Source organism: Episyrphus balteatus, chromosome 1, assembly GCF_945859705.1.
Source record: "Episyrphus balteatus chromosome 1, idEpiBalt1.1, whole genome shotgun sequence".
Lineage (NCBI taxonomy): Eukaryota > Metazoa > Arthropoda > Insecta > Diptera > Syrphidae > Episyrphus > Episyrphus balteatus.
The window spans coordinates 154,259,832-154,282,148 of NC_079134.1; the positions used below are offsets into that span (position 1 = coordinate 154,259,832).

Here is a 22,317-nt window from a genome sequence, read left to right on the forward strand (position 1 = left end):
TGGCAGCTATAGTTTTTGAAATATTTAATTTTTTTTTAATTTAAGGGCATGTTCACAAAAATTTTCAAAGTTGCCTTTTTAAGATTTTATTGGAATTTCATTAAATTACTATTAGGTAAAATTATATTTTATATGGGGCCCCCAAAAATGTTTGTCACAGAACGTCAAAAAGACAAGCTTCCACCACTGATTAACCATTTTTCAATAGCATTTCCGACTCTTATCTTAAAAAATATGTAGAAAACTTAATTTTCTTTTCATAAAAAAACTGTGTAGCCTTCTCCGAAAAAAATAGCGCTTAAAAGATTATTTTGCAAAAAGTTGGTCATTGAAGTTATTACATCTTGACGTTTTTTAGAAACTCCTTACTGTAACCATTTTTACACTTTTACCTATCAATTTACCTATAAAAACAAAATTCAAATTTTATATTGTTGATATAGCCCTATCAAAGGTCCCGACATATTACGCATTCTTACCACGAACGAATCCTGCAAAAAAATAAGTACCTACCATTGTTAACGTCGGACTTGATATTTTCCATGAAAGCTGCAGCTTATGATACTACTTTTAACCAAACTCCGAATTTCGTAGCAAATATTTCAAAAACGACGGAAACAATGGTACTATTTTTCACTATAGCCTGTAATAAAACCGATAAAAAAAAATAATTTCTTAAAAAAAACACAGAATTAAGGGCCATTTGCTGAATAGAAACTTAAATAATTTATGTTCTCTAATTTTTCCTCTGCGTAAACTGTCACATAAGAATTTATGTTGAACTTAAATCCTTAAGTTTCGATTCAGCAAACGGCTCTAAGATATATAAGTTCTGATTTTGCCAATCAAAAGAGCAGAATTGGGTGAAATCCACTTTATACATCCGCTTGTATTTTAGAATCGAAAACAAGTATTTCAAAGCAGAACATTCAAAATACTACTAACCATCGACTATAAAAAAAAATACACCCACTTGTATACCATCCCTGTGAACTGTGATGTTCATGTTCTCCCTCTTTCAATCTCAAAACAGTAGTTTTTAAAATCCGTCAACTTTTGTATTTGTTTAAGTACTGGAACGGTCAGTTTCTATTTAAAGAACAAGTCAAGTGCACTTCGAACTTGATTCCTCTTGTTGAATAAATCCCTTACCCACTTCACAATCCATTTGGATATTCTCAGATCATCCATTCATGAGTAGTATTTCTTTGAAAATCAAAAATAGAAAATAAATAACCACTCCAACTTACTTTTCCAATAAAAAAAAAAAAAAAACATTTTAAAAATGCAAAAACCTGAAAGATAATTTCTCAAACATAAAACCTCTTCAAATACATACTTTACCTGTTCAATCTTTAACCGAATCTACCATTCCTGTTGTTATCTCTGCAACTACTTACTGGGCATTCTCCCTACAAAATCCCACCCCACCCATCATCAAAAATAAAAACTCACATCCTTTTTCATTATTATCATCGCTCATTATCATAAAACTTTATTCGTTTATCGTCTTTTTTTTAAGATTACTTGCATCAAAAAAAAAAATTCATACGACATTACCACACTTTTGGCCAAAAAAATAGAATAGAAATTAAAAAATTATATAATTAAACATAACCTACAAAATCGCTCGCATTCCTTCTTTAATCAGAGAAACTATCACTCCAATAAGTCGTCGTAAGTGGTGCCACACATTTAAACAAATCCTTGCCCATTGACAGTGATTCCAAATCACCTCGTTTCTTCTGTGATGTATCGAATCCAGGACAATTCGATTCGGTATGCTTTTGCAACCGTGTCTCACTGGTAAATGCCCTCTTGCACTTCTCACAACTAAACTGTGCAACAGTGTCCTTGTGCGCTTCCTGCATGTGTCTTCGACGTTCAGTCTTGTTGGGAAAGTGCATATTGCATGGCTCACAATTGAGAATCTTCAAGCTCGTGTGCTTTTCCATGTGGGTCTTTAGACTGCTCTGCATCTTAAACTTCCGGCCACACAACTCACAATCAAAGCTGGAATGATTTTGCTTTTTGTGGTCCCTCAGTTCTTCCCGAGAGTTAAGGGTCTCATTGCAAACGTTGCATGTCAGATTTACGGGTGGTCTGTCTTCAGATGACTTTGATTTCTTTCCCTTTCCACGTCGTCGTTTGGGAGGTGAGTAGTTCTCCTCACTGCCGCTGCTAAAGTCTCCAGCTGCAGCGCCAGACGGTGCTGTCGGATCTCCATCCAGTTCTGAATTCTTGCTATCGTTCAAGTCCGGATCTGGTTTAATGGCCTTCTTTAGAGGCGATTCCTTCTTAATTGCCGGTGACTTCAACTTCTTTTCCGTCTTCTCGGACTTGATCTTGCTTGACCTCGACTTCCGTGAACCACGACGAGGTCGTTTCTTCAATAATGGAACATCGGAATCCGTTTCTTCGGCTGAAGGTGGCGAAGCATCGGACAAGTTAAAGTCCTGGTCTTGCGGGGCATCAGGAATGTCTTCCGGATCACTATCTAGCGCATAGTTCGTTACTTTTCTGGTCTTTTTGATCGATGTTTCCAGCACCACTCGCAACTCTGCGTCTGTCTGCTCGCATTGACCCTTCAGAGCAAAGGCAGCATTGACACTGCTTAAACAGATCTTACAAATAAACTGCGGCAAAAAGTCCTTTCGCTGGATGTTAACCAGCGGACAAATAGCCATCAACTTCTCGGCATAGGTCTTCTGGTATTCCTTCTTGAAGATGCTCACCAGGTCTTTAGTTGTCGTACAGACTCGGCATTGATTTTCATCCACTTGACCCAAAGAAACCTTTGCTCCTTTAACTGGCTTCGGGGTGAATTTGGGTAAAGTCGATTTGGCGGATAGTGTCGTCGTTCTGGGAGTTCCTCTCTTTGAGGAATCTCCTCCATGCTTGTCGGATGGGTAGATGACTTGTCCATTTATGACCTTTGTTCCGGGCTTCCTTCCACGACGTTTCTGGTTCCGCTCAGGCGAATCATCGTCGTCGTCGTCATATCTCACAGCGTCGGGGATTCGTCGCTTTTTCGGCACCTGGGAGATGATTTTCTCCTCCCGACGACTTGCCAACGTTGCCATCGGATCTATGACATCTTCTTCTTCCTAGAAATTAAGATGGGATTTAAAGATAGGCAAGAGTACGATCACTAAGGCGGTGAAAAATTGTAACGGATTCTTGTAGAGGAGTCAAATACAATCATTTTTTCCTATGCGGGGGTATATATCCCCCCGTTTAGGAGGGAGGGGCAAAAAAATTACTCAAAATAAAAAATAAAATATTTTAAAACGACGACTAAGTGTTACAGTTGTTATGAATGATCACAGTACTGTGATGAAAGATACATAAAATATAAAGCAAGAGTTAGACACTTAATTTTAATTTTTAAGTCAAGTTATTTCAATCAACAGTTTTGGAAATAATAAATTTCAAAGTCAAAAGGAGAATGGGCATCTTGGACGTTCGGCGGCCATTTATGACATTTTTAATTTTTCCTGAGCCTTAACTACATTCATCTTTTTTTGCAAAAGTAAAAAAGTAAAAATATTTTTTTTCCCCGCTAGCGCTGTTAGTTTGTAAAAAAGAGTACACAAAAATAAGCTTTCATTTGTTTTAATTATCCTGCCCGAAAACCCGACTAATAGAACTCTTAATATAGGTAAGTTTTTTAAACCAACAGTATTGACTCTTTTTGACTGAACAAAAAATTTCTTAAAAAAGACTGAAGATTGTTGTTTTAAAAATGGTATATTTTGCTTTCTATTGGCCGGAATTCAATGCATCAGCATTTTGCATTCAAAATGCATTTGTGAGTTATATTAATGAGAAAATCTGTAGAAGTGTTAAATGCAAAAATGCAATTTACCGTGTGATAGATACATACATTTATGACTTAAGGGGGGAAATGCCTCTGGAATTTTTTATTTTTGCACTATTTTTTTGTTGCCTAGTAAATTTATTTATCAGATAGTCTCGAAACCCATGGGCTCCGAACTTACCACAGTACGAAAACGAAAACTTTGAACGGATTTTTCTCGAAACGCTCTTTTTTCCGCGCCGTGCAAAGTAACTCAAAAACTAATGAAGCTATCGACTTGAAATATAATTCAAATTACTCGTTATATAATTGGCCATTGCATGAACCTAAAAGTCTAATAAAATTTTGACAATAAATATTTTTTTTTTAAGAATTTGTTTATGAGAAAACATTGTATTTTTTCGTTTTTTTGGTCTCTAATTTTTATTTTACACTATTTTTTATTATATATTTAGGTTAAAGCAATGCGTATCAATATATTTTATTGGAATAATATTTTTGATTATAAATAATTTTCTGGACCTGGGCGTCAACTTTAAAGAGCTGTAGAGCCGCCGTTTTGTTTTTTTCTTACTTCAAAAAAATTGTGTTAATACTCCTTAATGTCAATCATATCATATAATTTTCGAAATTCGATAAATGCTTTCGGTTTTCCGAAAAAAAATTATTGAATTATTGCTGTCGTCCAGAGGAATTTCCCCCTTTAACGGATAAAATAAAATGCACGACTGGGGCCGCACGTACTTGCTCTTATGATAAAAGTAGCTTTTATGTCAAAGATTTAAAAAAAAATATTTTGAATTAGTTAAAATTTGATTTTTTTAAGGAATTTCATAAGAAATGCAAAAATACGAAATTATTTTTTTTTAGTTTTTCTTACGCCATATTTTTGTTACTCGTGTTTTTTTGACAAAAAACAAATTAGCAATTAGCTACATATATTAAAATCACTTAAAGCATTATGTATGTCAAATTTAGTCTAGAAAATTGTAATAACTCATTAACGGTGTACGGGAAGAGCCGACATCAAAGATTAAAAAAAATGTGAAGTCATATTTCCATTATCCGTATTTTTTGAGAAAAACTAAAAATGCAGTTACGTTAGATTTACGTATAACATTACTTGTGTAAAATGTAATCGAAATCGTTAGAGTCATTTAAGAGAAAATTGCAATAACTCCATTAAGATGTACGGGAAGAGCCGACATCCGCGATTTAAAAAAGAGTTAATGTCATATTTTCACTATCCGCATTTTTTGAGAAAAACTAAAAACGCAGTTATGTTAGAACTGCAAACAGCATTACGTATGTTAAATTTAATCAAAATCGTTAGAGCCGTTTTCGAGAAAGTTGCAATAACTCCAAAACTTTGTATGGGAGGTATACGTTTAAAACGAGATATTAAAAAACAAAAAAAAACCAACCTTGGAAATTACAAAAAAATCATCTGTACCAAATTTCAAGAAAATCCCTCAACCCGTTTAGGCTGCAGCTTCATGTACAGCTTTTTGTGACGACGCACCGACGCACAGACCGACGGACGTCATGACGAAAACCACTTTTTCGGACTTCTCCATCATCGTAATGTTAGTTTTGATTAAAACCTCGAATTTTTTTTTTTACACGAAACCAATACTTGCCCTATTGAGCAAGTAAAAATAAGTAAAAATTACTTTTATTTTGAGTGGAGTGATTGAATATATTTAAATTTTAGTCACTACACTTAAATTGCATAGACATATGTTTTAAGGTGCAAAAATGTAACAATGACGAGATCATTAATGCAGGACTGCAGCAGTGCTGCAAAAAACAATTGATAATATTTTTATAATTACGAGTGAAATTTGACTAATTTAGTACTCGTTCTTAGAAACAAAAGACAGATACATAATGTAATAAGTTGAATACATTTTTCAACAGACAATCCTTGGCTGAATATATGGAAGGTCTATTTTACTGAGCTGCTGCAGTCCTGCATTTATAAACTTAAATAATATTCCTCTAAAATATTAAAATTCACAGTCTTTTCAGCCTGTATACATGGACTAAAATTTTGCTTCTTAGTAAGAATATGACAGCATCTAACTGATGAGCGCCAGCGCACTGTCATACTTTGTGAAACGCATTGAAGTTGAGGTCATTTGAACTTTTAAAATGTATTTTTTTTTTACAAAAAAAAATACGATAATTTTACGCATCTGATCCTTTCGACAAACTGAAAGCTATTTGAATAAGAAAATATAGATTTAAGAGCGAGATATCGCAAGGAGTGATCGAAAATAGTATATAGATTTTAGTTTAACCGGATTTTTACGTCTAAAGGGCCCAACCCATAGAATCCGTTGCGTCCGTTCCGTCGAAGTTTTCAACTGACAGCTCGATAAAATACACACGTTCTTATGGGAAGCGACCCATAAGGGACGGATCCGACGGAGACGGACGGATTTGACGGAAGAAGTAGCCCAACTTTCTACTTTTTCATCCGTCGTATCCTTTGACATTGGTTGTCAACAATAGATCAGTTCGATTTTCTGTTTCTGTGTGCACACCGGGGAATTTCAGAACTAAGAACTGTGTTCTTTTCTTCTCTGGTTTTATGAATTGTGAACTTTAATTGTATATTTGTGAAGAATATGTAATAAAAGTAACATTTAATGCTATATCTAATAAATTAGGTATATCAATTTAATACTCAAATTCTGTTGTAGAGTTCAATTTTACTATGCCAAAGTCATACCTACAACTCATAATTTGTTATAAAAAATTGTTTTTAACTGAAGAGCAAGTACCTAGAGGAAATCTAGTAGTGCATTTTATTTTATTAAAAAAAAGAACAACAATAATAGTTAAACATTTCTTGCATCAGAACCTCCTTAATGCACATTCAGCGATAAAATATCGAACACACCTTGGAATTTGAAGTGAGCTGTCAAAAAGCAATCCGTCATACGACGTATTCTATGGGCCACCCCTTTCTGTCCCATCCTTCAACTTCAACGGATGGATTGACGGAACGGACGCAACGGATTCTATGGGTTGGGGCCTTAACGACGAAAAAAAATCTGCAATGCAGATTTCTTAAAATTTGCGAGACTCGATTTGAAAATATTTGCGAACTGATTTCAAATAAAAAATTAATTTCGAAAGTGATTTTCCGCGCTGAAATTGACACTGAAATTCTCCTAGAAGTGTTGCTTTATTGTATTCTTGGACTTTTTCCAATATAAAAGCAAAAATGCTCTTAGTTTCCTTATAATTTGCATTTAAGAAAATAGAATCAAGAATTTAAGAAAGAAAAAAATAGAACGAAGAAAAAAATAACAAAAATAATAAAAAAATAAAATGCACGACTGGGTCGCACGAACTTGCTCTTAGAGTTAAAGTTGCTTAAATTTTTAAGACTTTTTATATAGAAATTTGTAAAAAAAATAAAATTCGTTTTTTAAAAAAATAAAATAAAATCTAAAATTAAATTGCCCTCCAAAACAAGTATGCAGTTTTAATTGATATATTAAGGTGCATTTTTAGAAAAAAAATTTTCAAAATCGTTAGAGCCGTTTTTTAAAAAACTAATTTTTTATAAATAATTTTTTGGAAAAAAAGTTTTAAAATAAAATTGGTATGCCATTTTGTAGAAATCACTAATCAACATCTAAAAACAAAATTTCAAAAAAATTCAATGTCCCGTTTTCGAAAATTTGATTTTTCAAAAAAAAATTTTCAAAATTTTTTTAAAAATCCAAAAATATTTTTTTTGGAAATTTTATTTTTGGTTTATATTCAAATTACATAAATGCTTCTTCACAAAAAGTTTCGTTGACATCGAATAAGCAATTTCGGAGATAATCGGATTTGAAAAAAACGGTTCTATGGCAGGTACAGTTAATAATGATTTTCAAAAAAAAAACTTTTTCATTAGAAAATAGACCTTAGCTTAAAACTAACACTTGAATTTTTTAAACAAAATCGTTGGAGCCGTTTTCGAGATATTTCAATTTTACTAAAATCGGTATATGACAAGTACCGTTATTTTTGGTCCAAAAAAATTAATTCCAAAAACCCCTCTGGAGAGTCGCCAAATAACGCTACATACCAAGTTTGACATTAATCGGTCCATCCGTTTAGGCTGTAGCTCCTTATACAGACAGACAGACAGACAGACTGACAGACAGACGGACAGACGGACTTCCGGGACCCACTTTTTTGGCATTGTCTACCATCGTAATGTCATGGAAAAATGTTATCTCAACTTTTTTTTTTTGTACGAATGCATAACTTTATATACATATAGTACCTATATCGCAAGTAAAAATCATGTGTGCAATGCACACGTGGTAGAAGTGAAACCTTAAAAAATCATTTTTCTTGAAAAAAAAAATATACCATCAAAAAGCTTACAAAGTTTTCTAAAGAATTAAGCCATACTTAAATTTTTACAATGCGTAAAGCATAAAAATAATTTATTCAAAACAATAATTTTCATCAAAAAAAAGCGAAAAAAACACGTAATTTTATCTTCTCACGCAACAACCCAACAACCTATATAAATTTTTACAGCATCTGAAAGCTTATTGACTAAGCTCAAAATATATATATGGATCAGGTCTATGAGACATTAGGGTGTCCGTTATTTCCCAAAGTGATGTTTTCGGGGGAGACACCCCCCAGTTTAGGGCCTAAATAAGGGGAATTTAGCAAACAAAAATTTTTTGGAGGTCATTAACCCGTGCCTCTAAGGTCATACAAATTTGTATGGGAAATTTTTAACTCATACATAACATTTTTTTTCTCTCGAGTTAAATCATCTATTGTTAAAATGTTTGTTGATTCTGGTTGGAAAATAGTTCCTTTAAAAGATTACATTCAAAATTTCCCGTTGAAAAATTTTTTTATATTTTATTTCGGTTTTTGAAATTATTAGCTGTTTTCGTTGTTTTTGCTTTCACCTATCACATAATTTTAAATGCAGTTTTATTGGGTTTTAATTCTTTTCAAATATTGCATTTAAAAATTTGTGTATAAATCAAAAATTTTAATTTTTAAAATTTTTTTTTGAAATTTTTGCCGTTTTTATACGTTATTTTTCTCGAACTAAAAAAGATATGTTTACAATATTTTAATTGAATTTTGTTTAAAAATTATTCACCTAAAAAATGACATCAAAAAAGTTGCAAACAAGAAAGGGTAAAGTATTTAATAATATTTATTTATTATAAAAACGGCAAAAATTTCAAAAAAAAAATAAAATTTTTGATTTTTACACAAATTTTTGAATGCAATATTTGAAAAGAATTAAAAACCAATAAAACTGCATTTAAAATTATTTGATAGGTGAAAGCAAAAACCATAGAGGAAGGAATACCTAGAGACGCGACTTCGGTTGGTTTTTCTCTTCCACCCTACAAGCTGCAATGAGAGGAAAAACTCCACAGTGCTTATATGTGGTAGTTTTCCCGTGCATTTTAAATGGCACCAACACATTCAACTGTGGAGTTGAGCTCAAAACAATTAAAAACAATTTAAGTGCTCAGTAGGAAATAAATTCATAAAAAAATAATATAATAAATTCAAAACAAGAACCTTTTTTTTTTATTTCTGTACATATTTATTGAAAGGTGGGTGTCTGGTGTGAGCTATTTGAGCTATTCAAGTTCATGTACAAATCAAAATCATGTTTAAATTCAAAATTTGTGAGGACATCTACTGGTGAAAGGAAGGTTTAAACGAATTGTACTTTTCACACGTATTCACAGATAGGAAAACAAGAGAAAAATAAGAGAGATTATCTGAAATTAAATTTGCGGGTGTTTAAGGTAAGGGGGGTACGAGTCGGCTCTCTAGGTATTCCTTCCTCTATGGCAAAAACAGCGAAAACAGCTAATAATTTCAAAAACCGAAATAAAATATAAAAAAAATTTTAACGGGAAATTTTGAATGTAATCTTTTAAAGGAACTATTTTCCAACCAGGAACTATTTTCCAACCAGAATCAACAAACATTTTAAAAATAGATGATTTAACTCGAGAGAAAAAAAAATTTATGTATGAGTTAAAAATTTCCCATACAAATTTGTATGGGGAAAGTAGGAAATTTTGTACAATTATAATTTATTTAATTACCTATCTACAGTACAAATTTCATTCATCTATCTATTTAAACAAAAAAGTTATAACAAGTTGAAGTCGTGTCGCGTTTTCGTTTCATCTTGTTTCAAATCACTACGATACTAAAGATGTTTTCACTTCAAAATTATTTTTATTTTAAGTGGAGTGATTGAATATAGTTCAATACAAGTTCAAGTGACCTCAACTCCAAAAATTTATAAAGAGTTTTGCCCAGGTACGACAGTGGGTCCATCAGTTAGATCTGTCGTACCCTTACTAAGACGCCTTATTTTGGTCGATGTTTACCGACAGATCTAACTGATGAGCCCACTGTCGTACCTGGGCGAAACTCTTTATAAATTTTTGGAGTTGAGGTCACTTGAACTTATATTGAAAAAAATAGAACGTTATGAAAAAACTCCACCTGATTTGAAAACTTAACTTAAATAATAGGCAAAATAAATCATGTTTTAGTTCGTTCTTGGCCTTAATTTAATTGACATTTTACTGGAGTTTTTGGAATTTAATCCTTTTGCGTCTTTAAAACGTTAAGTTTCAGCTGCAGATTAAATCTGCACTATTGGCAACACTGCTAACGGCACAAAACAGTTTGTTTTTACACATTTAAGTGAAAAGTGTTCGGCTACTGGAGCTGTACGGAAATGGGTACATCTACCCTACACTGGTTTTAGATTTTAACAAACTTCTCATTGCAGGAAAACGTAATAAACACGTCTTAAGAATATATAAATCTCCCAAGAAATACTGGCGACCCCAATCTCCATTAAAAACATGAAGTCTATTTCGCCAATATCATGCAGTTACAGTTCCTTGTTTTTCCTCTCTTCCTTGTTTTTTTTTTTTTTTGTTTAATGACAAATTTACATTTGACTTAGACAGTTGAAGAAGTGTATTTGTTTAAAAAGCGGATACTTCTCGAAAAGTGTTTTAAAATATTTTCGGATTTTGGAAAATCAATTTTTAGTTTGAGCTTCATGGAAGCAAATAAAATATTCTTTAGATTTATTAACACCTTCAAGGAGTTTATCGTAAAAGTAAGAGTTTGCTTCAGACAAATAGTTAATTCAAAAATTCCTTTTGAAAACGCCTTTATTGCACTTCACAATCTTCGGCTAATTTCAGGTCTTCTATCTCGCTACCGATTTTCTTATTATTAAAGACCTGAAATTAGCCGAAGATTGTGAAGTGCAATAAAGGCGTTTTCAAAAGGAATTTTTGAATTAACTATTTGCCTGAAGCAAAAAGCTGACGGCGGGAAATTAATTTCCATTATGCCGTGAAAATTAGAAAATTGTCCCCCCTCTCATAGTACAAAATGCATGTATTTGACTCTTCTACAAGAATCCTTTACTTATTTTCAACGCCTTAGATTGATTCCAGAGGAAAATCTCTGACAAAAAACTCACCTGTAGAAAGTCACTTGCATTAAAGCCGATTGCTGTCTCTTCCCCGGAGAAGCCATTCTCTCCAGCTACTGGCAACAAGATTGTATTCTCGTCGATATTCGGTTCTGGCGCTAAACCGATTTTGGACGTGTCATCGGCGGCGCCTTCTTCCTCGTCGTCGTTACTATAAACATGTTCTTGCAACATTTCCACAGCGCCATCATCGGCGCTCATATTTGTGTTATCCTCTTCCTCCTCATCACCACCATCGCCGCCATTATCAACGGCATCGGTGTGAGTTGTAGCAGCAGCAGCGTCGTCATGGTCGTCGCTGGTGGCGGGATTACTGACAGCACCTTCTTCATGGGTGTTTTCTTGTTCGTTGTCTCCTCCGAATGACGAAGACTCTGGCATATTAATATCTTCATCCATTTTATATTATGTCTTTTTCTTTTCAATTTTACTTTTGAGCAAAGTTTTGAGCACTTTTTTTTGTTCTTGTTAAAAGTTTTTAATATCTTTTAAATAAAATTTTTTGCAAATAAATTATTCTCGTGTCAATTGTGAACCCTGTAAATAGACACAACAACATTCCACCGTTCACAATAGATTTTTTTTTTGTATTATTTTCATACACTTAATGAAAATTTTAAATCACTCTGTGAAATAACCAATAGATTGTTTAATTAATTGTGATTATAATTTACACAATATTTTAATTGGAATTTTTATGAGCAAAAATTAAAATGAAAAATACGCGGCAGACAGTCACAGTGTATATCTCATTGATGTTATACGGCCATTTTGGATATAAAAATGTGAATTTAATAGTGTAGGAAAAATTTTTTGATAAATGCGCACTATTGTGAATGGTTGTGATATGTACAGAAGAATTTTCGTTTTCGCTTTAATGGCAGTTAGAAGAGTACAGATAGTAGGGTGGATATTGATTTTTGTTCGTAGATGTTATTTATACGAAAGAGTAAGGAGATAGGCTATATATAACACAACAGACAGTGAATGCACAATATAATTGCAAATGTTTACATAAAAGCGGCAATTTTATTATTTTTTTTTCTTTGAGTTAAAACACAAATACACTTTTCATGTAATTGGAAAAACCATGAAGTTGATTTAAAATTGCTTATGAATTTTTATGTTTGGATTAATTTAGGAAAAGAACTTTAAAAATATTAAAAGAAAATTCAATTGACTTTGCCGGATGCAGACACAACGTTTTTTCATGTGTATTGTAATTATATAAAAATGAGATAGAGAGCTGACGAATATGTATATACCTTATTCATTTTTAGCTGTTTTATTTTTGTGCTTGGTGTGGTACAGTTTGAAACAAAAATGAGAATTACAGTAGAGGCAGTGTTTGGTTGCCAACATTTTTGAATAGGTATCTTCTGTTGTAGATGAATTCACAATATTTTACTATGGAAGAAGTTGTTGATGAAATTTATTTCATATCGATGTTTTAAATTTTCAGATAACTTTTGCCTATCATATGAATATCCCTTTTTTATTATTTTGATAAATTTTAGTTTGCATTCTCATTAACAGGAGTAAAATTAAATTTATAACAAATAAAAATTAAAAATGTAAGCAAATTGATTGTCTCTATTCACATTCCTGGTGGATTTTTAGTGTACAATGCTCTATAAAAGTCAAAAACCACCATTTCCAAATCAAAAGGAATAAATGACATGTTTTAGGAGCTTGTTTGGCGATAAATAGCCGGCTATGGGCTACTGTTTACTGTTCTGTAAGTTTATCACTGGCTAGAAACGTTTTTCAACTTTTCAAAAATCCATTTTCAACTGGAATTCATGAGTTAAGAAATTATGATTTTGAACGAAATTTCTTTTATTTTGATGAGATATAATGAATTTTTAAATCATTGAAACATTTTATTGCCAGTGATACAGAACAGTGGCACTGGCAAAAATGACTGCACATCGAAATTTCAGTCTTTTTTGTAGCAAGCTTTTTATCCTTGTTATAGACAATTTTTCTCTTTTTCAGAAATTTGACAGATTTTGAACTATTTGCAACACAAAGTAAACAAACATACCTACCTTCTTATAATGTTTTTACACCAAAAGTGAAATAAGACCAACGTTTTTTGCATTTAAGGCCGTCTGCGAATTCGGTTAAAATGTTGGTTAAATTTTCTACCACCGTTAAATTTTGAAGTTTGGTTTTAAAATGGATCAAATTTATTTTTTTACTGGGCGAATTGGGTTGAAATGGATTAAATGGGAAATTTTTTTGGCACTCCTTTGATTGATTAAAAAAAAAAAAAACAACCAATAATCTAATCATAATTAGAGGAAAGTACCTCTACTGACTGCTTTGTCATTTCGTAAAATATCACTGTATTATGTATCTTGATATTTCTATCACAACAAAAATATTACTGTTAAAAAAAGAGCCAAGTTATCCTATGTTGAAATTATGCTGGCACAAAAAGTACTGAGATGTAAAAGTGTACCAAGTTCTAAAGTTTGGGTTCAAATTCGTATCAATAAAATTTTGATTGTTCTCTTGACAATTTTTCTTAACCATCGATTTTTAAAGTTATTTCAAAAATTACCAAGTAAACAATCAAAATTTTATTGATACGAATTTGAACCCAAACTTTAGAACTTGGTACACTTTTACATCTCAGTACTTTTTGTGCCAGCATAATTTCAACATAGGATAACTTGGCTCTTTTTTTAACAGTAATGTTTTTGTTGTGATTTCACTACTTTTTGCAAGGTATAGCTGTAGAATATAAAATCTCTTTATTTGATGAAAATTCAGTGAAAATGGGTGGTTGCCACGCCCCCTGCCTGAAATTCTCAAACTTTAAATTTTTTCCTTTGTGTAAACTACCAGCTCCACCATTCTACCAAATTTCAAGATTCTACGACATACAGAAGTGCTCTATAATATTTGATGAAAATTCAGCGGGAATGGGCGGTTGCCACGCCCCCTGGAAGAAATTCTCAAGTTTTAAATTTTTTCCTTTGTATAAACTACCAGCTCTACTATTCTACCAAATTTCAAGATTCTACGATAATCAGAAGTGCTCTATAATATATGATGAAAATTCAGCGGAAATGGGCGGATGCCACGCCCCCTGAATTGAAAATCTCAAATTTTCGATTTTTTCCTTTGTATACACCACAAGTCCTATCACCGTGTAAAATTTCAAGTTTCTACGATATCGGGAAGTTCTCCATAATTTTGATGATCTGTCAGTGAGTCAGTGAATCAGTGAGTCAGTGAGTCAGTGAGTCAGTTACGGTTTTTGCGATTTTTGAAGCCCTATATCTCAGAAACTACTCATCGTAGGAGGCTGACATTTTGTGAGGTGTTTGGTTTTGACGAGCTCAACAAATGTAGTGAGTTTGAAATTTCTAGCATCTTTGGTGTGGAAGTTAGAGGGGGGTCGAAAATGGCCTGAGTTGTTTCCTGTAAATAAGGGTGTAGTGCCAAAGTTGCTAGAGAACTTGGCTGGGCACTACCGTGCCCCTTGATCTTGAGAAACGTCAAATTTTAACAACTATAGTGTCAAATTTTAGCTTGCTCCGTTGTTGGATAAGTTTTAACCCATTTTATTCACTACGCTACTGTCAAAATTTAGCCAAACGTCAAATTTTAACCAACATTTTAACGCAATTCACACACGGCCTTAATGCAATGAAATTTAAATTTTCAAAATGGTTTTCAATTGGATGCCTGTCAAACATTTGAAAAATTTTCAGAAATTTTGTTAGAAACTATATTGTAAAAATTGATATTTTTGGAAAAGAATGCAAAATGTAACTTATACCAGTTTCAAATATATCGACTCAAATATTTCTAATGGAGGCAAGGCTATAGAGACGGGAATTTTGAATTACATAAGACCCTTACAACCTTACGTTTCTGAACCTTTCCACAAAAGAATCTTTACTCGTTCTATAATGAGTTAATAAGCTTGAGTAAACAAAAATGCCAAAGTACGATATCAACTGCTTTTATTTGAAAACAATCAAAATGTGAAATTAACGTAAAAGTGATCATAAGCTGCGTTCCTTTGGAAATATATATCTACTGCTTAGTACTTACTACTTTTTGCTATACTTTGCTATTTTACTACTTTTGCTATACTGAAAAAGTAGTTCAAAGCAGCTTTAAGAACTAAGCAGTAGATAAATATTTCCAAAGGAACGCAGCTATAATTAGGTAATTCTGTTACGAAACTATGTAGGTATTTCACCCACATCACAAGTTAGCACACTATTATGAATATAACGGTATTATCCTGGCTCAAAAATGTTATGAAATGCCTCGTGGTTGTGCTATCCACTGCTAAATCTCTGTTGAAGAAAATGTAATGTGGATTTAAAAGAAACTATGAATAATGTGTGGATGACGTAAAACAGAATTAAAATGTAATCACAATCACAACGCGCTATGCCAAAACTGACGTGGGAGTTTGAGATAAATGCGCGAATAACGTCAATTTAATACGACAATAGGATTTCAAAAATGATACCAAAGATGAGGTTAGAGGTCTGCGTTCGAATCCCAGCTAAAAACATTTTTTTTTTCAAGATATTGCTTCTGTGAGGAATTTAGAAAGACCTTAAGAGTATTCAAAGTAAAAAAGACGGTTATGTGTTTAATCTTATTATTTTTAAGTGTGCTTGTTTGTTCATCAGTTCCATTATTAGCCGTGTTTTATTGGTACTCAGTATTTTACTGAGTAAACATTTTATGCTGTTAACAACAACTGATGAATAATATTTATTTATTAATAATCCTATTGTTGAAGGGTCAAAAATGTATACGTTTAGAAAAAAATTTTCTCTATAAACCAACAAATAAAAAACTTTTGTTTATCCTTAGCGATCTTTTGTTGTTGTTTCCCGTGTAAAATTTTACTGAGCTAAGTACTGAGTTACCAATAAAACACGGCTATTATTTCTTAAGTACTGATAATATGTAGTTTGAAATAAAGATTAAGTTGGGAATGTCTTGATTTTCTTTTGGTTATAGCTTATTTGACGTTACATTTAATAGTATATGGCGCCCTCTAGCAACAAAAGTTCTGAACTTTTTGTTTTTGTCTGTTTTATTAAGAAATAAAAAGTACTTACTTCGTCACCAACCAACAGGAATTCAAAAGCTACTTGATTTATGTAATAGAAAACAAAACTCTAATGATTTTACTAACCGTAGTGTGTTTTCCTGGACCGTAATATAATTTAACAGTAAAATATTGAACTTACCCCAAGCATAATTACGCCATTATTATGCCTAATTAACCGTAGAAATTCTGTAAAGAAAAAAATGTTAAATCGACTATTAAATTAATATAATTTTAATTACTAATGCTACATGAAAGACAAAATACCATACAAATTTGTCACATTCTAACAAATCATTGCCATCAATTACGAATATTAAATTAAATTCACGCTCCCAACAAACAATTTTGCTTCTGTAAAGTTTTACAGAAGCTAAATTGATAGTTTAACTATCATCGATAAAATATTCACCTTTTTCCTAGAGCAATGCAAAGCATTAACTGACAGACAAAAACAACATACAAAACCTAGTAAATGGAATCTTTAACACTTTAAATTAAGTTTCCTGCCTTTTAACAAAGTTGTGGAAGTTTTTCAATTAAATCAAAAATCCTTTTGACGAGGCGTGCTACACCTGACCAAACCACTACACTCTCCCATTAGCCCTCTTTTACTATGAAAACCTCAATACAAAACTGCCGCCACAAAAACAATAATGTAAATTAATCATTAAAATTTTACAACAAATGTTTTCCTAGAAACCTTTTTGCTTGTAGCTACTTCCGGTCGGTTTCAGCTGGATTCTTTGTTGGGATATAAATTAGTTTGAAAAATCTCCCAGCAATTTGCGTTGATTAGTTTTTTAGTTATTTAATTTGTTGACATTTTTCGCAAAAAAGGACTGTTCTAGGAAGGAATATACACCATTCTACTTCTTATACACCTTTTTAATGGGCTAAACAAAAATTAAAATAATGTTATTTTTTATTGAAAGCGAATATTTTCATACAAAACTTTTCAAATTAAATCGGGCATTTTGATATTGTGCTGATATTTTATTGTTTCCTTTTCATTTAAGAGGTATTGATTTTTTTTTTTTTTGTAGTCTTTTGAAAGCCTTTTCATGTAATTTATTTTTTAAACATGAGTTTTTTGTTGTTGTTTAAAAATCAGTGTAAAAATTGAAAGATTTCCGCTTGGTTAAAAGATTTCGTGACCTCTACTTTGAACCAATTTATTTATTATTATTTTTTTTTTTTGATAAACCAATTTTATTGGGTTCTTTATACGCAATTCATCAAGTTTAATCCAATTTATTCAATCCAAATACTTTTATCTACCAATGATTTTCTAGATATTTTGTGAAAGAAGAAAGAACAAAAAGAAAAGAACAAAATTACTGTGACCACTGAATTAATTTGAAATCATTTGGTATTCAAACAGAACTTGAATTCTGTTCGACGACGTTCGATATAAATGACTTTTGGTTTTTCTTCTTAATTTTAACAGATAGACAAAAAAGCAGTGAGCTCCCTCTTCTCGTTTCATAATTTGAAAAACATTATTTTTACAGAGTGGGTTACCCATACCCACCCTACTTGTGTAATGTGTACCACAACCAAAAGGTGAATTTCACCAATTTGTATTTTTTTTCGACAAAACTCAAAACTACTTGAAACTTGACTCCTACATAATATGCAGTAAGTATTCTATGGTACACTTATAGGATCTAATACCACTATCGGCTCTTGATGAGCTTATTTATTGAAGTCTTATAGGTTACTTCTTTGAGGTGCAATAGAAGTGAAAAAAGTTCACTTTTTTAATTGTTCGGATATTTATTGGAATTTAAGAGGACACAAATTAATCATTATAAGAATCTTCTCTGGCTTGCAGTTCATACTTTTACCCAATTTGGTATTGCATTTTTTTTTACGGCCACCAAAATTAAACAGATGAAATAAGTTGCACATGTGTACATACGATTTACTCTTTAAAGAAAGCTGTTAAAGTTTGATAAAACTTCTTGATCTACTTAAAAACTTTAAAGAAGCTGTTAACGAAGTTTTAACTTCTATAGGAAAATTGTAATCTAGGAATTTCTAGTGATGACATTAAGAAGCCTCGAAGAGTGATAAGACTTCGTGGAACAATAAGTGAGATTTCAAAAAATGATAAGATTTCGTGAAATACAAAAAGTCTGCATAAAGCAAAGGTGATGCAAACAGATATGAAATATCGTGAAATAAAAAAAGAGATTTCAAAGAGTTAAGAGACTTCGTGACTAAAAAGTCAGTGAAGTTAGAGAGGCTTCAAAGAGTGGTGAGACTTAAAACAAAAGTTTTCAAGAAGAAAAATAGGAATCAAAGAATGAAGAGACAAGAGACCTCTTGAAAGAAAAAGTACTGTAAGAAAAAAAATTCTTCTGGCTTATGCGGATGATCTTGATATTATCCGACGAACAAAGCCATGATAAACAGAAAACAAGGTATGCCCGATAGATTTTTGACAGTTCGGTGTGACGTCATCGCCTTCTCCCGCAGAATTAAGGCTTTACTATACATTGGCTCAAAAAGTGAAAAAGTATAAAAGGGAAAATTTACAAACGTACTTTCTTATGCATAGTTTTTCTGAATGGAAAAAAATGATGCAGAAAGCTTATTTAAAAAAAAAAAAAATTGTGCTACCGAGAAAAAAAATATTTTTAATTTTTCACTTTTGCAACGGGGTAAACGCAAACGCGGCTTTTAAATGGTTGCAAAGTACACATTCTTTTACCTCACAACCGGCCAAAAGGGGCGTTAACAAGGTTGACGGCCGGTTTCCGGCGTGCGTCTTGTGAAATGGGCCTCACAATGGATAGATATGATTTTGAAATAGTCAGAACCTTTTTATATTCGGGTTTCACAACAACTTTTCGCACATTGAAGTGCGTGCAGAGATAAAGCGAAGAATCAGTCTTTCTAATAGCTGTTTTTTGGGCCTAAGAAGCACCAGTCCATTTCGTTTCCAACCCCGATAACCGAGTGGCAACGTGGAAGAGGAAAACCTCATCTTAGGTGGCGTTGTTAACTGGGGATTTGGTACCGAGCTAACTGGAGAACCTTGTTTTGGCTGAGGCCGAGATCTATCCTACAATGTAAGTTGGGACCGAGCCTTAATGGCCGCTTTACAATGTCGCTTCGGGCTTTGCTTTGACAGATCTCTTTGTCATAGCAAAAGTTCAAACATAGAAAACTGTGCAGAATGCTCACAATGACGTTTTAAACTTCACGTTACGTTTCGGAGTTTATTAGTATGTATACAAACCAACGTAACATGAAGCGAGCTCGAAGCAAAAGTCCAAATATTTTGCTCGCGTTTGACGTTTGGGTTTGTTATATTTTGGTTGGGTTGGGTTCGATATCCCGCTTTTTATATTCCCGTTTTTTAAAATCCCGCTTTTAAAATCCCGTTTTTCATTATCCCGCTTTTTATAATCCCGCTCTTTAAAATCCCGTTTTTTATAATCTCGTTTTTCATTATCCAGATTTTGCGAGCAAAACTAGTTGTTTTATTTTAAAAAATCGGGCGATTTTTTAAAATAAAACAACTAGTTTTGCTCGCAAAATCGGGATACTAAAATAAATTAAAAAATGAGAGATTGTTCTAAACGCATTTAATTAAAACCTTTAACAAAAAATATAATACATAAAAAGAATAAGAAAAAGTAAGGAATGTGATACTAAAAAGAAATCAATTAACAAACTAATATTTACTTTAAAGTTTCAGAAGAACAATCAAATCGTGATAATCCCATAGATTAATAATAACATAAAATGATCACAACATCTTAAATTAAGTACACACTACATAATCAAAAGAAATTTCATTGAAATATATTTCAACTTATATTTGGTATTTGGATGCATTTCAACAATTTTCATATTTAAATAAATGAAATTTCTTTTATTTGTGAACTCAATTTAAGGCTTTAATCATTTTATGTTTTTATAAAAGAAATACCGTTTTCATAATGTGTTGAAGGTACATATTGTGTGGGCTTTACAACGCAAAAAATCAGTTTTACTAATTTTTTGTCTATTTCTCATGATTTTTTTATTTGTGAATTAAGCATGAATTTTGTAAAAAAAAATCGGGATTTGACGGGATTTTAAAATGCGGGATTTTAGAAAACGGGATTTAAAAAAGCGGTATTTTAGTAAACGGGATTTTGAAACTTTTTTTCGGAATTTTCGAAAAACGGGATTTTAAAAAGAGGGATTCCGATACGCTCCCATTTTGGTTAAACACAAAAAAAAAACAAAATTAGCAACAAAACTAATAGTTTAAGTTAAATTATTATTTATTATAATTTTTTTCTTCAGGATATTGCCAAACAAATTCATTTAATTGTGATTTTCATTAATTTTTTTTAACAGCTGTCAAAACTTAGATTTCAACGAACTGCAAACTTTATGAAATTGTTATTTTATTGTATGAATTTGACGTTTAAAATTGCTGAAATTCATATTAATATATGAAGCTAAGGTCAAAGCGGCATTGTGAAGAAGCCATAATGCAAAATTACTACCTGATAAAGTTATTGAAGGATTTATTTGTTGAATTTATAAGGTACATAATATTAATGGTAAATCGTATGCCTTCCTTAATTTTTAACAACTTCGGTAAGACTTGCACTAAACGGTTATAGAAATCTAACCGAAACTATCTGTCAAAACTATTTTCTTAGAGAAATATAATAGCATTGTTCAACAGACATAACCTTGTATTGAGATTCTTCTTTTGATGTATCTACATAGAAACTATATCGAAGTTAAAGAGAAACTTTATAGCAGTTGAAATTTCAATAAGTAGTTAAATTTTTTGAAGTTACATCTACTTTTTTTGACGCGCTATACACGAGAACCTAATATTTGCGTTTTAGCGGCCATTTTGAAACTGAACGTATTATTATTATTACCCACTCAATTATTTTGAGATAAAGTGAAAAGTACCTATATAGTAATTCATTGTTTTGTTATCTTTGTACCTGGTGAAATTCACATTCTCATACTATTATATTTTCCAGATCACCTCCAAGTTCCCACTTTTATTATTATTTTTTATCTTTTACTGGTTGTTAAAGATTCTGTTCAGTCTGCTGTCGATTCATTAAAATTTGCGGATTAGCTTCCACAGACTCCCCGGTGAATGCGATGCCTTTCAATTTACGATTCCCTTTCATGCTATAACTCACTTCAGGGATATTAATATGAATAAACGTATTTTTATTTTGTTTGAACCTCAATAAAAATAAATTTTGCAATAATATTTTCGTACATGATTACCCGCATTGCGCATATTAAGCACGAATATCATATATGTTATTAAAGGTATTTGAGTTATAAGCGATATGGGAGTATTCCCTCGACAAATTAAGAAAGCAAAACCATAAATGTGTGTGTGCTAACGACGTAGCTGAAATATGAAATGAGAGGGTATAAAAAAGTGAATTTAATGCACTTAGTTTTTAAGGATACCTTTACACCTTTGAGAGAAAGGAAACAACAAAAAATAACGAAAACGGATGCTACTCTTAGTTCCGGAAGATAGCTTTTCACATTGAATGAGCATAATTTATCATTGAGACGTGGTTTTTTTGTCTTGCATACATTAACTTAAAGCCTTCGCAATCAATTTAAATAAATTTGTCTTAAGACTCAATAAGATGAGGTGGGGTTACTAAAACAACAACATCCTTTAAAATTTTTGTTACAGTTGCTAAGCGTTACGTGTTTCCGTCACTGTCATCAGCAACGGGCTTTACTTTGAAGGTTGAGTATAAAAGTTTTTTTTTTTTCTGATGGTGGTTTCCTCTTGACGTTTTTTGTTAGAAAATTTAACATCTTTAACATTGAATCCATGTCTTGAAT

General features: G+C 32.0%; 2 protein-coding genes across 3 annotated transcripts in view; both read right to left on the reverse strand.

Moving 5' to 3' along the window:
• Positions 1–22,317, reverse strand: part of LOC129907455 (G-protein coupled receptor dmsr-1) — a 238,360-nt gene that overhangs the window by 53,147 nt on the left and 162,896 nt on the right. For both annotated transcript variants that reach the window (XM_055983692.1, XM_055983691.1), the window contains exon 3: positions 16,604–16,650. The gene's annotated coding sequence lies outside the window, so the exon portion shown is untranslated. The remainder of the gene's footprint in view (positions 1–16,603; positions 16,651–22,317) is intronic.
• Positions 1,468–12,414, reverse strand: LOC129907454 (enolase-phosphatase E1). Its single transcript, XM_055983690.1, has 2 exons — positions 11,352–12,414; positions 1,468–3,107 (listed from the first exon to the last, which is right to left on the reverse strand). Exons 1-2 carry the CDS (start codon positions 11,760–11,762, stop codon positions 1,644–1,646), a joined length of 1,875 nt encoding a protein of 624 aa, XP_055839665.1. The 5' UTR covers positions 11,763–12,414; the 3' UTR covers positions 1,468–1,643.

Bases quoted from the DNA above. Each gene is read 5' to 3' on its own strand.
- LOC129907454 (XM_055983690.1), bottom strand. From the start codon at position 11,762: ATGGATGAAGATATTAATATGCCAGAGTCTTCGTCATTCGGAGGAGAC. The intron at 3,108-11,351 runs GTGAGTTTTTTG...CTTAATTTCTAG, and splicing joins ATGCAAGTGACTTTCTACAG to GAAGAAGAAGATGTCATAGA.